The 17,312-nt window shown below is 38.6% G+C and overlaps 1 protein-coding gene across 1 annotated transcript in view; it reads left to right on the top strand.

The window, feature by feature from the left end:
• The window catches only part of TTYH3 (tweety family member 3), a 180,964-nt gene that overhangs the window by 117,722 nt on the left and 45,930 nt on the right, over positions 1-17,312 (top strand). Inside the window, exons 3-7 of the mRNA XM_074281175.1 lie at positions 2,369-2,480; positions 5,160-5,380; positions 7,415-7,510; positions 10,364-10,436; positions 11,497-11,572. Coding sequence (XP_074137276.1) covers positions 2,369-2,480; positions 5,160-5,380; positions 7,415-7,510; positions 10,364-10,436; positions 11,497-11,572 — 578 coding nt within the window. The remainder of the gene's footprint in view (positions 1-2,368; positions 2,481-5,159; positions 5,381-7,414; positions 7,511-10,363; positions 10,437-11,496; positions 11,573-17,312) is intronic.

The raw sequence follows: 17,312 nt of genomic DNA, 5'->3' as shown, positions 1-17,312 counted from the left end.
CAAATGACAATCCCAACTCTCACAATCTAATGGGGGAAGACAACTATGTAGAAACACACTATATTCAGAATAGGAAGTAATCAACATAGGAAAGGCTCTGAAATTAAGGAAAGTATGATTTTAGCTGGAAGTTGAAGGAAGCTAGAAGGCAGAGATGAGGAGGGAAAGTACTCCATGTGTCCAAGAGAGCTTAGGAAGATGCCCAGAGTTAGGAGATGGGATGTCAACTTCAAGGAGCAGCAAACACTGGATTGAAGAGTATGTAGGGATAGGAAAAGCATGGCTACAGGATAAACTTTAAATCCAAAGAGACTCTTGTGCCTTGATTTCATAGCTTAGTTCTCATTCCCAGAGAGTTGGCAGATTGGATCATTGTAAAGAAATTGTTATGCACATGTAAAATGTATGGGATTGCCTGTCATCTAGGGGAGGGAGTAGAGGGAGGGAGGGGATAATTTGGAAAAATGAATACAAGGGATAATGTTATATAAAAAAAATTACTCATGCATATATACTGTCAAAAATTTATAAATAAAAAAAAAAGAAATTGTTATGATTCTGAGTTGGGGTTTGTTGGGATGAAGCAGGGCAGGATGGAGAAAAAGTTTAGTTATAGAGTTATGATTTAGTTATGATTACAAAGGGATTTTGGTGCAGGCCCTATAATGGCAAAAGCACTACTTATAAAGTCAAAGAACCTGAGTTGAAATGTTACTCCTTAACGGTTAATACCTGTATGACAAATTGATCTCATGTTTCTTCTTAAATAAGAGTTCTTGAGACTCAGGCAATTCCAAATAGACTTGTGATGGAGAGAGCCATCTGCATCCAGAGAGAGAATTATGGGGACTGCATATGGATCATAACATAGTATTTTTACCTTTTTTTGTTGTTGTTTGCTTGCTTTTTATTTCTTTCTCAATTTTTTCCCTTTTTGATCTGATTTTTCTTGTGCGGCATGATAATTATAGAACTATGTTTAGAAGAGTTGCGTGTGTTTAACATATATTGTATTATTTGCTATCTAGGGGAGGAGGTGGAGAAAAGGGAGGGAGAAAAAAATTGAAAAACAAGATTTCACAAGGATGAATATTAAAAACCATTTTTGTATATGTTTTGAAAATAAAAGACTATTATTAAAAAAGTAAAATAAGAGGTCTCAATTTTCTTTAAAATAAAAGGGTTAGACTCAATGATCCTTAGATAGCCCTGGGAGCAGAGAGCTAGATGGTTCAGTGGATAGAACTTTAGGCCTATGTAATGCTGGGCAAGTCACTTAATCCCGTTTACTTCAGTTTTCTTCTCTGAGAAATGACCTGGATTGACATTGAACACAAAGTCCTGTTCACACTATAGCTTGCTTCCTCTACTATAGGTCAATTTAAATTCAGCCCAACTTTCAGGTTCCATCTTTGATAGAATCTTCTGATTCTAACCCTTCGCCTTTGGCCATCATAGAGATGGTCTATTTCCATCCCGCTCCTTCCAATGTGACCCTGAGTGAGTCATTTAATCTCAGTTTCCTCATTTATATAATGAAGGATTGGATTCCACTTCTAAGTCTACGATTGCATGCTCCTTTTGCTGTGTTCTTTTCTTGCTCTTAAGAAACTATCTCACAGAACGTATAAGGATATACCAAATATGGACAAAATTAATATAAGATAATGGGAAGGAAGAAGCCTTTACAATTCAAAAGATCAGAACCAGGGGATTAAGAGTCAAATCATTTAACCTCTTTTTGAATCTAAGTATCCCCATTTCTCTTAAATGGGGATAATCTGAGTATACTTAGTGCTTGTTGATAATTTGATTGTTGTGAGAAGTAAATTAATACTATTATGATTATAAATCAATACTAATTAATTGATGGTAAATTAATGATATATTGTCTTCCCCATTAGAATCTAAGCTTTTGGTGGGCAGGAGCTGTTTATGTGTTTGCATTCCAAGCTCTTCCTCAGTGCCTGACACAAAGGTAGCATGTACTAAAAGCTTGTTGACTGCAATTTAATGCATTTTGTAGACTTTTAAAATACTCCACAAATTGTCATTTAATTTGTTTTATGTTTTACAAATGGCCTACCACCCTGGCCCTTTACATTTAGTGGGCCATCAATAAATATTTGTTATTTGATTGATTTAAATTCCTTCCCTTTTGGATATTTATAGTTCCTGTTACCTGGAGGTGAAGTCAGTTGGTCCCTCTAGAAGGCTGAGGAGTCTTACCTTGGCTTCCTCTGTTTTCTTAACTGTATTTTCAGCTCATATGACAGGAAGGCTATTCCTGGTGGAAGAGAGAGAAAGAGAGCTTGTCAATTCTTGGGTGAATAGCATTTTCCTAACCAGCTCCTCAACTTCTTCTTAGTGCTGGCATCGCAGTGGGATTCTATGGCAATGGAGAGACCAGTGACGGCATTCACCGGGTCACATATTCACTTCGCCATGCAAACCGCACAGTGGCTGGAGTCCAGGATCGGGTAAGTTAGGGGAAGAATGGGCCTGGGAACTAGCTGTAGGGTTGGCGGGGAGAGCAAGAGAAGCCATCTCTTTGAAGGATGTTCAGCTCATCTCTCCATTCTGGCCTTCAGAATGAGGGTTGCCAATACTTGGTGAGATAGAGAGTTTGCTGTTTTCTTTCTTCCCATTCCCAAGAAGCCTCATGCTGAGAGTGCTGCAGTTTGCCAATCAAAGGATATGTTTCACTGACAGTGTGTTGTGTGAGGGGGAGATGTAGGGAAGTGAGGTTTAGAGTATTTGTGAGTAAGACTAGTGGGAGATTTAGTTTTATGTGGGAAAAAATTAAGTGTGTGTGTGTGTGTGTGTGTGTGTGTGTGTGTGTGTGTAATAACATATAGTTGTTATATAAGAATGTAATTATCATTATGGAAATGATGAAATGTAATATATAGCCTATAACATAGGTTAAATGTTTTATTATAACATATAATATGTTAAATAATAATATAATTATACTGGAAAATTTAATGGAAAAAACATTGGCTCTGAAATTGAGGAAGGGAGTTCAAATTCCATCTTTGATTCATCCCACCCTTGTGACTTTGGACAAATCATTTAATCTCTATAAGCCTCAGTTTCCTTACTGTAAAACAAAAGGATTGGATTAAATGATAGTCAGAGGTATCTTCTAGCTCTGGTTCCATGATCTTCTGATATATGAAGAAAGACAAAAGCAGACTGGGAGAGACAGAGATAGATTTGCATAAATAGAAGAAGTGGGGAGGGATGGATGGATGTGTAAAAGAGAGGTGGCAATTGTAGAAGTGAGAGGGAAAGGTGAGTTTTGTAGGAGTGTGAGAGAGAAAAGAGGAGGTGTGTGAATAGGATGGCTAACACTCCTGAGAAAAGCAATGACAAGATTTTTGCCTTTTTAATAGTCAGAAGAAACTCTTTAATGAGTAGTTTTGTTTAAGTAACAGATTTAATATTAACTGAATAGCAGGTCTTTGAAGTTCCTGGATTGGGGTGAGCATAGAGGGCTTCCATTTTTCCTTACTTATTCCTGACCTCTAGATGAAGCAAGTGATCACTCCCTTCTTCTCTCAGGGACTTCTGAATAGAAGAAAGTTAAATGTTGGACAGAAAAGAATGCTGACCCTGGAGTCAAAGGAGCTGGATTCAAGTCCAGATTCTGATATATGTTTCATGTATGATGTTGGACGGTTGACTTAACCTAAGCCTCAGTTTCCTTATCTGTAAAACAAGGGGGTTGGATTAGATGGTCACCTTCTAGGTCCCTTTTAATTCTAGACCTATAATCTGATGACTTAAGTTGAAGTCCTATGATAATTATTACTTCTGTGACTTTAGGCAAGTCACCCTCCCTGAGCTTCAGCTGTTGTTCAATCATTTTTCAGTCATGTCCAACTCTTCATTATCCCATTTGGGATTTTCTTAGCAAAGATACTGGAGTGATTTGCCACTTCTTTCTCCAACTCATTTTACAGATGAAGAAATGGATACAAACAGGGTTAAGAGTTGCCTAGGGTAACACAGCTATTAAGTGTCAAACTTGAACTCAGCCCTTGCTGATTCCAAATCCAGTGCTTTATCCACTATGCTTCATCTACCTCATCTATACAATAGTTAGATTAAAGTGGGTTTCAAGGTTTCTTTCAGCCCCAGATCTATAATCTTACATGAGCTTATTTAATATGGATTCAGATTCCTCTTCTGATTCTTTATTTGTGACTGTTTTTTCTTTTCTTTTTTTAATTATAGTATTTTATTTTTCCCAATCCATGCAAAGATAGTTTTTAACATTTACCTTTGCAAAACCTTGTGTTCCAAATTTTTCTTCCTCTCTTTCCCTCTCTCCTCCTCAAAATGGCAATCTGATATAGATTAAACATGTGTAATTCTTCTAAACTATATTTGTGACTTTAGGTAATCCATTTTATTTTCCTCAGCCCTAATTTTTCTGCCTTCAGAATGGGGGAGAGCCTTGTACTCAGTGGCCTCTGAGGTGTCCTTCATCTCTCTCATCCTATGCCTTCAAGATTACCTAAAGTACCCTCCTCACATGAGCTATGTCTTAGGGAGAAGTGATTTACTCAGAGGCATAAAATCCAGCACTCTTCCCACCATTAACTAATAATAGCTAGCATTTATACAGTGGCTTAAGATTTGTCAAGCTCTTCAAATATTATAACATTTTCTCTTCACAACCCAGGAAGTAGGTGCTATTATTGTCTCCATTTTATACATAAAGCATACTTGCTCAAGGTGACCCATCGAGTAAGTATCTGAGGTCAGATTTGAACTCAGGTCGAACTGTCTTAAGTGACTTGTTCAGGGCTGCAGTTAGTGTGTGAGGCTAAATTTGAATGCAGATTTTCTTGACTCCAAATCCAGCACTCTATTTACTTCTTCACTTAATTGCCTCGTTACATCCCATTTTTTCATAGAGTAAGAGATATTAATTTCCCAGTTTTTCAAATTGACTTCCCTAGTCCCCCAACAAAACTATTGGTATCCTCTTTCTAAATAAAAATACCTTATTGAGGTGGTATGTTTCTAAAACTTGCCCCAGGACCAGTTCTATCCTTGTCCCTACTCCATTGCTCACCCAGACAGAACTCATCATCTGTCCTATCCTCTGTCTCCCTAATCTCTTTGCCTCAATTTCTCCTTCTCAGGTGACAGATACCACAATAGCCCTCAATCAGACAGTGGAGACCAGCCTTCAGACCCTGGAGAAGCTCTACACGAAGCACACTGATTATCTGCACATTGTCCAGAAGCTCCAGGGGCTTCTGTATGACTTGGTGCGGCAGACCACTGAGATCCCCTTCTGGAAGAACAGTGCAGTATCACTGGAGGATCTGGCTGTGCAGGTTGACCTCTATGACTGGTATAGGTAAGAACAGCTTTCTCTTAAGCTCTGGCCCAGAGTGGCTGGGAAGTTAGAGCAGCTGCCCTCTGAGGTCTATTTTCCTCCACCAGGCTGGCTTTGGGCACCAATAACAAAGATGTTCGTCCTTTCTTGTTCTTGGTTTATTGAGTGGGGGCTAGGAAAAAATTTCTGGATGGGCAGAAGCAGAGAGTGAGGAGGGAGTGGGACCAAGGAGAGAGGGGCCAGGAAGAGGATTGACCCCAGCAGCCTCCTGGTGAGCGTGGGAATGGAGTAGCTACATTGGAAGGAGATGGAGGCTTTGGGGATGGAGCCAGGGAGGAGATCTGCTTTTTTGTTTTCTTCAGCTCTCTGTTCTGAGCACTGCTTACCTGTATTTGCCCACTCCAATTCTCTTCTACCTTGTTTTTCACTGGACATGACATTGATAGAGGCTGAGATCAATTCTAGGGGACCTCTAGCTTGGTGGGAGTACCAGCCTTTATAATTTCTGCCTGGTCCTTTGTCTTTTAATGTAAGTTGTTTCTCCCTGTTCCTCAGGGTAGACCCTAAGCCCTGGGAAGATCAGGCCACTTCAGATTTCCCTGTGTTTTAATAACTCGAAGATTCAAAATATTTAGCTGTCAGAGATTGGAGGAGTAGGCCTATTGTGACATTATTGGTTCTTGGTAAAGTATCTGCTAACAAAGATCTCTCCCGCTGAAGTCTAAAATTCACTTAAAATTTTTTTTTATTTTGAATTTAACATGTACCAAATAGAATGGACATTTCCAAATACTCTTTGTTTTTCAATAGTTTTTCATTCATGTCTGACTATTTATGACCCATTTAGGGACAAAGATCAATTGTAGTCTCTAGCTTCTCCTTCTCCACCTCATTTTATAGATAAGGAACTGAGACAAATAGGTGAGATGACTTGCCCAGAATCATATAGCTAGGAAGTATCTGAGGCCAGATTTGATCTCAGGGAGATGATTCCTCAACTCAGTCCCAACACTTTGTGCACTATACCACCAAGCAGCCTTTCAGATGCACAGTAAAATAGAAAAAGAGAATTGTATGTAAGACTATAGATCCCTGTTATGTACAATTTGCCTTTTTTTTTGATGGTAAATATGGAAGTTCAAGGGCAGCTGGATGGCAAAATGGATAGAGCACCGGCTTAGAATTTTCCTGAGTTCAAATCTGCCTCAGACACTTCCTAGCTGTGTGACCTTGGGGTGAGGCATTTAAGTCTGTTTGCCTCATCTGTAAAATGAATCAGAGAGGGAAATGTCAAACTTTGCCAAAAACCTAAAAATGGGGTCATGAAAAGTTGCACATAAAACAACCAATAACAACAACAGGAAGTTCAAACCTGTAAGTTTCAAAGCTGGCCTACTTTTGGCTTTCCTTCTGTTCCTTTCTCTGCATGGAAATTTGCTATTTAGACCAAGTGTTCTTAATTCTCAGTCTGTGGACTCCTAAGGAGCCTGTGGATAGATTTTAGGGGGTCCATGAATTTGGATTGGAAAAAAAAAAAGATTGCATTTTTAATATTCTTGTTTCTTTTGTTATTTTATGTATTTTATTTATTTAAAAACATTAATCTGAAAAAGGATCTCTAGACTTCATCAGACTACCAGAAAGGTCCAGGTCATTTAAAAAAAAAAAATTGGTTAAGAACTCCCATTAAGGCAGTCATTCCTTAGGATGAAGAGCACTACTGATACATTCTTTTAAAATATCTCCTTGAAGGAGTAACATAATAGGTTTCTAAACTTTATTATAAAATTAAGGTTGGTACCTTTTTCTCCTATAACTAAAGATAGAAATCTAAAAAAATAGGAGTTGGAAAAGGGAAAGTGGGAAAGGGAAGTTTTAATTTTGTAACAGGGGTGGGAATGCCCCATATTGAGAAAGAAAAACTAAAAAGAAATGCAATCAGTTTCTCTTAAGGTTGGCATATTTATCCTGGCTGATGCAGGCAATGGGCAGCCTGTGTCTTAGCAGTACTGGTATTCTCAGAAAGCCTGTATCTGTCTTCTTCCTCATCCTCAGGTGGCTGGGATACCTGGGCCTCCTCCTTTTTGATGTCTTGATCTGTTTGCTCGTGCTATTTGGACTCATCAGGAATTCCAAGGCCATCCTTGTAGGGTATGTCCTGGGGAGCTTGAGATAAAGCTCAGCAGATTTGGGGTGGGAAGGTGTCTGCTGGTGGGTGGAGGGATGGCTGTGGATTGCTTTGATCTCACCAGTCAATTAATTTTCATCAGGCCTTAGGTTGATCCTAACTATTAATGGGACTGACTGCCAGATTCCTAGCACCCCAAAAGATTATAGAAAAGAAATTCCAATAAAGATATTCTCTAGGGACTTGGTTGGGTTTTAAATTTGGAAAAAAATATTCCTTTATGAGCAGAGATTCCCTCACCTGGAGTTTGTGAACCTGTTTTTAAAAATCTTTTGATAACTATCTCAATATAATTGATTATCTTTGTAATCTCTATATAGTAAAAACTTAAAACCCCACATATTGCCTTTAGTTTTTCAGCAGAGATTGGTTGGGCTGGGAAAGATAAGCTATCATTCTAGAACCAGAAGAAACCTTGGAGTTCATCTATTTATTGCAGAGCTTCTTAAACTTTTTACACTCTTGAGCCCTTTTCAGCTGTGAAATTATTATATGACCCTGGGTATATACATATATAGATCAAACATTCACGAGTTTATAATTTATGAAATTATATGATTTGTAAATCATACTTTCCGTGACCCCCATGTTCAATTACACAATCCCATATGGGGTCATAACCCACAGTTTAAGAAGCTTTATTCCAACTGCTACTTCCTGTTTTAAAATAATATTTTTGTTGATACTTTTTTGTTTTTATACCTTCCCTTAATTTATGAAAATGCTCTTACCCCACAACCTGTCAGATCTTCACTTTGAGCAGAAATGAAATAAGAAAAGGAAGGAGGAGGGGGAAGTCAGGTCAGCAGAACCAACTAGTAAAGCTCAACTGTGTCTGACAGTAAAGGTCTTATTTCACACCTGCTGTCTCCAGTCTCGTTAAAGAAGTAATCCCCTGTTATTTTTCAGAAAAGGAAACAGACCAAGTAAGATTGTGGGTCTCCGCAGTGCTGTGTATTCTTCCTGTCCCACAGAATGTTTGTGAATCCACAGTTCTAAACATTTTGTTGGAAAGAACAGAAAGATCTCTTGTACATGAGACATAGACATAATGGAGGTTTTTGCTTTAAGCTCCTATTCTTGGCTCAAGTATAATTGGAGAGCCCAGGGTTTTTAAAAATTTGTTTTGTTCTTTAACTAAGAAACCAACACTATCTGCCTGAAATGACTGGCATGTTTATAAAGCACTTTTCATATCTCTTAATTTATTTGATCGCTTACAATGTTCTTAGAAAGGACATCTAAATCTGGGATTTCACTGGTATCTAGAACTAACTCCTAGAAAACTCCTATACATATATATGTATATATATATATATATATATATATATATATATATATATATAGTATAAATTGGCATCTTTGCAATTTGTTGACTTAAAGAGTTGCTTCGGGCAGATTAAATGTCTTGCCTTTGTCACATAGCCAGTAACTATCACAGGAGGTCCCAAGACTGGGTCTATTTCCTGAGCTTAAATGACCTCCCTAACTTGCCAGAGGGACTCCAAGAATCCAACCCCAAAGCTCCTTCTGCCATATTTTCTGTTTCTTTTTTCAATAGAATGCAAGCTCCATGAGGCCATGTGATTGATAGATACACACATACACACACACACACACACACACACACACACATATATGCATGTATATATAAGCACACACACATATATACATGTATACATATGTATGTGTATATATGTATACATACATATATTTTTTAAAAATATGGAATACTTGGTTTTTGTCTTTGCAGACCCTAGCACAATGCTAGGGCCTCTTAATATTTGAAATGGTTGCAAGTGAAAATTCTTGTTGCATCCCTCTTCTTTTCCATTCCTTAATGGGTACCTATAAACTAGGGCTGGAAGCTTTGAATGTCATGTCCCTTGGGAACCCTAGCTTATGACCTGTAGAAGAGAAAGACTGAAAGACAGCTAAAGAAATGATAGCTTATGCCTTTGTTCATACCATCTCCTGCCCTTCTTACCTCATTTTAAAATTGGTATTCACCATAGGGGAAGTAAATGAAATATATGGAAGTCTTAGCCAGGTCTGGAGAGAGACTCATCATTTTGGCAGTCTGGCTCTCTCCTTTTTCCACGCCACGTATATGCTGTCCTGCGCTCAGCAGCATTTCCTTTTTGGCTGAATGCTTCCAAGTAGTCAATCACTCTGCTAGCTGCTTTGTAAGCAAGCAGAGTTTTGTGCAGCTGTTTTGGCAAAGACCAAGATTTTGCCTTGGGGGTTGAAAAGGGTATGTCTTGTGCACACCACAGTTGCCCCCAATAATGAGAAATGAGGATCTTTTGAGGGTAGGTTAACTTTTTAGAAAGGGAGTGACTTGAATGGGAGTATGAGCAAAATTCTGGCCACTCCCATTTCTTCCAAGTCATATAGTCTGTGCTGGAACCTGGCCCAGCTGTGGACAACTGGAATATGCACAAATGGCTGGGATAAATGAAGGAATACTTTCCCCACACCCAGAGCAGAAGGCTTCTTAAGCTAGGTTTATTTGTGGGAGTCAGCGAGTAGGACTGAGCACAGAGGAAAAGCTAGCTTCTCTGAACCAGGCCATGGTTTTAACTATGGCCAGACATTATTTACTATGTGAAAATTCTTAGTGAAGGCAAATATGATCCAATTCTATAACAAATAAAGCTCTCATTTCCCATTACCCAGCTTCTACCAGGAATCAGATTTTATTTCTCCCCAAATTTGGGAAATCATCCCACGTGGAGTAGCTGGCTAGGGAACTATAGCTGTCAAACTGGATGTGGGACCCTCCTGACATGTCATGTACTTGTCTTTTTCTTTAGGGTGTGTTTGCTGGGTGTGTTAGCCTTGGTGATCAGCTGGGGATCCCTAGGGCTTGAGCTTGCAGTCTCTGTGGTAAGTGATCTGATGCTAACGTCATATTCTTTTTCCCTAAATGTCACTCTGAGGCTGACTATACTGATGGAAAGTTTTTTTTTTCCCTTAATTTTTATTTTCCCCAATTATATGTAAAATAACATTTTTTTTGTGTGTGTTATACATGTACATTCATTTTTACATATTTCCATATGAATAATTTTGGGAGAGAAAAATTAGAACAAAAGGGAAAAACCACGAGAAAAAAAAATGAACATAGCATGTGTTGATTAATATTCAGTCTGCATAGTTCTCTGTCTAGATGTGAATGGCATTTTCCATCCAAAGTTTATTGGGATTGCCTTGGATACTGAACTGCTGAGAACCCAGTCTGTCATAGTTGACATAGTCCAATCTTGCTTTTGCTATATACAATGTTTTCCTGGTTCTGCTTGTTTCACTCAGTTCATGTAAATCTTCTCAGGTCTTTCTAAAATCTGCCTGTTCATCATTTTTATAGAACAATAATATTCCATTACTTTCATACACCATAATTTATTCAGCCATTCCCCAATTAATTGGCATCTATTCATTTTCCAATTCTTTGCCACACAAAAAGGACTGCCACAAACATTTCTGCATGTGTGGGTCCTTTCCCCTCTTTGGGATACAGATCCAATAAAGGCTCTGCTGGATAAAAAGGGTATGCATGGTTTTATAGCTCTTTGGGCAGAGTTCAAATTGCTCTCCAGAATCATTTGGTTGGATCATTTCATAACTTGGCAGAAAGTCTTGGAAACGGCCTGCCTACCCTCAGATTTTTCCAGTTATCTGTCAAAAGGTCTGAAATTCTGCCATTTGTGAGTCATTGCTTTGGGTGGCCCTTTACACATCCCCAAGAGGGATATGGGCACTTATACATATGCATGCGCCTTTATACATAATACAGTGTGAATTCATGTAGCAAGTTGCTTTCTTTCCAGGGACAGCTTAGTAAAATCTGGGCCTGGGATGTAGGGACCCTTATTTCCAAGGCCCCTGTTCCATTTTTCGTGGCAATCTTTTAACATCTTCATTACCTTCCTTCCCCTTGCTCTAGGGTTCCAGTGACTTTTGTGTGGACCCTGATACCTATGTGACTAAGATGGTGGATGATCACTCAGTACTTAGTGCAGGTAAGCAGACTCCATTCATGTCAATGCCCTCATAGGTATTAGTTATCCAGTTGGAGAAAGGAACTGAAGAAGCTGAGACACAGTCACTGCCCATGGTAGGTTTAGCCCAGAGTTTACATGAAAGTCTTTGTATTAGGATGATCAGTTCTGATGGACATGGCGCTTTTCAGCTATGAAATGATTCAGATCAGTTCCAATGATCTTGTGATGAAGAGAGTCATCTATAGCCAGTCAGATCTGTGGGGACTGAGTGTGGATCACAACATAGCATTTTCACTCTTTCTGTTATTATTTGCTTGCATTTTTTTTCTTTCTCAGTTTATTTTTTTTTCTTCTTAATCTGATTTTTCTTGTGCAGCAAGATAATTGTGGAAATATGTATACATATATTAGATTTAACATGTATTTTAACATATTTAACATATATTGAATTACCTGCCATCTAGGGGAGGTAGTGGGGGGAAGGAGGAGAAATTTTGGAACACAAGGTTTTGCAAGGGTTAGTGTTGAAAAATTATTCATGCATATGTTTTGTAAATCAAAAGCTTTAATAAAAAACAAAGAAAAAAAAAAGAAAGCCTTTGTATTAGAGTGCCTAGCCTTGCCAATGAGCAATGTTCCCTGGTAGCTTGTTAAGGTTCTAGAGGAAGGAGGGGAGTTGGAATGTGTCATGGTGTTTAAATTGACAAGTCTTTGGCATTTTTTGAATTTGAGTGAGCTAGCATGACAAGGGAGAAGCAATGTGGTATATGGTAAAAGAGCTGACTTCAATGCTTAGGAAGACTTGGGGTTCAAATCTGGTCTGTGATACATACTGGCTTCCTGACCCCCTCAGTTTTCAAAAAAAACTCTTATTTTTTAAACTGTTTTACGTATGTCATGGAACCCTTTGGTTGAAATAAAGCCTTTGTCTTAGAATAATGTTATTAAATGTATAAAATAAAAGACCATACATCTCAGGTTAAAAGCTCTCTTTAAAAAAAAAGACAAAAACTATCCTTTTATAAAATTTCAATTGCAGAGCAATTGTATATTGGTAATAGACACACACACACACACAACACAATGAGTTGTCTATTGAAAAGAAATTCTATATCCAGTCCATTTTCTGAGTCTCTGTTGTGTTGGAAGGGAGGGGAAAAAATTGAGCAAGATTGGTGCCCTACTCTTGAGCAGTATGTCCTCTATTTTCAGAATACTTAAAACTACATGTATTCATAATAATGTGTAATGAAGTCCCCTATTGTTCAATTCTGAGTGTAATAGTTCTAAGGGCCTCTAAGAGGAGAGGTCATTGTGACCTGGGATTTAACAGGCAAATATTGAAGAAAACACTTGAAATCATCACCTGAAAACATCCTGGAAACACTTTTATAATCTTTTATCTTGTTTGATTCTCACAATATTCCTATTTCTGTAGGGCTAAGCAAGTACCTCCATTTTACAGATGAGGAAACCAAGATCTGCAGGGATGAATTAACTTCAAATTAATGTTGGAGTGAGGATGGGAACCCAGGCCCAGACTCCTTTTATTAGATTAATTTGCCTCTTCTCTCCTCTTCCCCTTCTGTCCCATTTCTAGAACTAGCTCTGGAAACTTGTTTAGAAGCCATCTACTCTAATTTCCTTTTTTACAGACGAGAATGAAGTCAGAGGGGTTAAATGATTTTGCTCACACGGGAATGAGCTTTAGAGGTAGAATTTGAATATGTCCTCTAATTCCAGGGCCAGAGCACTTATTATTGTATTTAACTGCCTACCTCATTTATTAATTATCACCTGACATGTAGGCTTGGAGGCATTATAAAAAGAAACAAGTATTTATTAAGTCTTACTACATGCCAGGCACTATGCTAAACACTTTACAAATATTAACTTATGTAATCCATGCAAGAATCCTGGAGGTAGGTGCTGTTATTTTATCCCCATTATACAATTGAGGAAACTAAGGCAGGCAGAAATTGATTTGCCTTGTAAGAATTTGGGATCAAATTTGAATTCAGATGTAGTCTCCTAATCACTTCAACATCTAGCTGCCTCATTCCATCTGAGTCTTTATGGTTGGGGTAGAATTTATCCAAGAAGGCAGGTATGGGGTTAGAGAGAGCATACCAGACAGAAGGATTATTATGAGTCAAGTATAAAGCCAGAATTCACAGCCATAGAAACCATGTTTGTAGGATTTCAGGCCAAATGTTGCTAACTTGCTATTTGTGTGATTTTAGGCAAGTCATTTAGTTTTCAGAATTCTCATCTGTAAAATGGACCTTAGGTAAAATGGAAAACTTCGACTAGATGCTAACTCAAAGTCCCTTTCATCTCTGAATTCTATGATATGCCTAGAAACTCAGTGTGATGAGGAAGGAAGGACATCTGTGCTCTGAAGGATGCTGTCTCTCTTTGCAGTGTCACAAGGGAAAGGACCATATGGTACCATGGAACTCTCTTCACTGCATTTTGGCAGGAGTGAGACCAATATTTCCTCACCATTGTGGGAATGACAGCTGGAATCCCAGAGCTCTGAGCAGTCACTAGAACTCTGAATGAACCTCGATTTCAGGTTTTTCCAATCCAGAAATGACCCAACTGAGATTAAGTCCCCTGGGCACAGAGGGTGGAAATGGAGAACTGGTCTTTAAGAAATCTAATCTGGAGAGTCTCTGCTCCTGGTGAGGGAAAAGGGGTGGGGGAGGGCGGGGGAGAGACTTCAGGAGGGCATTTGGCAAGATATCTGTGTCATGAGGCTGTAGTGTCCTGGTAGATGAATGAAGTGTGAGATAAGACTAAAAATCAATACTGATGTCTCTGGGCTCCTGCTTGCTCTGGAAGTTTTATCTAACCTTGATATTAAATATCCTATATTTTACCTATGGTGAGTAACATACTTTCTAAGTTACATGCTGGAAACTAAAGTAGGACACTGGTTGTTTTGTAGAAAGGGGCATTAGTGTTAGGATTCAATGATACTGAGCCTGGTCTATAGAGGATAAAGCAAGAGAGATAATCAGAAAATAGTACATTGAGAAAAAAGGGAATAGGTTCTGAAAAAAAGAAGAGGCAACCAAGAAAACATCAAATTAAAAAATCATAGGAGCTGAGTCCCTCTTCCCAGTTTTATTGCCTGGATGTACTTTCCTTTGTTCATTTAGACCTTAGTTTTCTCATTTATAAAAATGAGGAGATTTGCCAGATTATAGCCAGAATCCCTTTCCTTTCTTTCTTTTTTTTTTTTTTTAATTTAATTTTTAAAAATCTCTTTCCTTTCTAACATTTTATGATTCTAACATTTTAAAAAAGGTGGAGGAGAGCAAGGATAGAAGCGAGAAAGCAAAGGGACAAATAAGAGTAGTATCCTATTACTTCTCCCCATTTGGGTTATTTTGTTGGTGAGTAATGAGTAAGCCAGCCAGTAAAGTCATGACTAAGGCATCTTCTTGGCATATTGACCCATCTCCTTTACCTGCAGAGCCGTTATGATGCTGATACTTAGGGGAGGGCTTCTGTAGGAGTGCTCAGCCAGGTCTGCTTCCCACTGAAGGGAATGCTTCTTTCTCCACCCCTCACAGCTTTTTTTGGGACTCATTAACTCATTTCTTCATGAAAGAATATTGGTTAAGTATTTGGAGAAGCCGGCAGAGGAAGGGTGTGTGTGTGTGTGTGTGTGTGTGTGTGTGTGTGTGTGTGTGTGTGTATGAGACAAGAGACAGAGAGAGAGAGATCTAGGGGTAATATGTTTATTTTGCCTCACCTATTCAGGATCACAAGTTCAAAGCCAGAAGGGGATATTAGAAGCTAGCTATTCTATCCCCTTGTTTACAGATGAGGAAACAGGCCCAGATGGACACAAAGTGATTTGCCTAAGAGTACATGGGTAAAGGGTTTGTACCAAACTCATGTTCTTTCTATTGCTCCATAATCCTGTTAGGCAAGGTCCCAGATGACATCATGTGAGTAGAAGATTACACTTTGCTAATCATTCAATGTCAGTAGAAATTGGGCTAGTCTTGCAATCATTTGGGCCAGAATATGAAACCTAATTCAGCTACTTTGTGCCTTTGCGACCTTGAAAAATGTCACCTAACTTTTCTGAACTTCAGTCTCCTCCTTTGTAAAACGAGAGGATTGGTTGGGAACTAAGTATGGTTCACAACATAGCATTCTAACTCTGTTGTTATTTGCTTTCATTTTATTTTCTTCATTATTTTTTTCTGGTTTGATTTGATTTTTCTTGTACAGCAAGATAATTGTATAAATACGTATGCATATATTGGATTTAACATATATTTCTATCATATTTAACATATATTGGACTATTTGCCATCTAGGGGAAGAAGGGTGGGAGAAGGTGGGGAAATCTGGAACACAAGGTTTTTGCAAGGACTAATGTTGCAGAATTATTCATGCATATGTTTTGAAAAAATAAAAAGCTTTAATTAAAAAAAGGTTTAAAAAAGAGAGAGAGAATTGGACTAGTTGGACTAAAAATCCCTTCTGAGTTCTAAATCTGTGTCCTTATGTTTGTACCATGGGGTCATGAAGACTTGGATATGATTTTAAAAAGACTGAACAACCAAAAATCAATAAACACTTAAATCCCTCTCAGATTTATTTATTTAGATTTGTGCTTATTTGATTGGTTTTTGATAAAGTGAAAAAGGTCAATTTTTGCCTCAGTTCTTACCTAGCCTTAAGCACTAAGCAATCTGATTAACCTCAGATTGAGATATGTTATAGAGTTTAGTTTAAAAAGGCCAAGGGCTCCCATTGTATCCAGAACCATCTCCAGTCATCCTCATCTATGTCTGGCCACTGGGCCCAGATGGCCCTGGGGGAGAAAGTGTGCCCTTGCATAGCCTCCCTCACTGAAATCCAATTCATTTGCATGTCATGGCATCATGTCCCTAATGTCATGGTCCTCTTCGAGAAAACAATAAGTTTGTGTCAAATGAGATATGTAAAGGGCTTTGCCAACTTTAAGAGTTTATAGGAATTTGAGCTATAACAATAAGTATTATTATTGTTATTCCCTGAGGGGAGCAGTCAGTTGTACAGTGTATGTGGATAAGTATACACATATGGGGTAGAAATGCTGGATTTTTATTTACAATATTTCTCTAAGGCAAGTCAAAAGTATAGCACAGAGCAGACACATGGTAAAGTCTCTCCAGCAGGTTTCATTGACAACTAGCCCCTCCCCTCAATCCATCTGAGGCTGTTTCCGTTGCCCTAAAGCAGAGAGACAAGGTTCAGAGACACAACCTTGACCATGGGATTCCATGAACAAACACATTAGGGACAGATGGAGGTCCATTTTCCTTTCAGCTGCTTCTACCAATTGTCCAATAATGAGCCAGAATTAATGACCTTGAATTAATCTGATATGCTCCATTATGGATGAACCCCCACCCTCTTTCCTTTTGGTACTGACAGATTAATGTGTTTTGGGTTGATCTAAAAAACCCCAACAACCAACCCTCAAACCCTTCTCACCCTGTTTTTGATCCCATCCTCTACAGAGCCAGGTAATAGCTTGAGGCTTTTCTAACCAAGCTGCCCCAGGGCCAAGGAGCCTCCGGCATGCCCCCAGCTTGCTTTCATCCACCGAGGTGCCTTTGTGACAAGCCGGACCCAGGCCTGGGTCCTGGTTTCCTGTTGGAAAATAAACACAAAGGTACAATGGGAGCTTTATTTTACAGGCTTTGGAGACTTATTTTCCAGTCTAATCAGTCATTTCCGCTGA

The sequence above is a fragment of the Sminthopsis crassicaudata genome, chromosome 1 (genome assembly GCF_048593235.1).
Source record: "Sminthopsis crassicaudata isolate SCR6 chromosome 1, ASM4859323v1, whole genome shotgun sequence".
NCBI classification, from domain to species: domain Eukaryota; kingdom Metazoa; phylum Chordata; class Mammalia; order Dasyuromorphia; family Dasyuridae; genus Sminthopsis; species Sminthopsis crassicaudata.
Note: the sequence above shows the minus strand (reverse complement) of the source record. Positions and strands in the feature narration are given on the sequence as shown.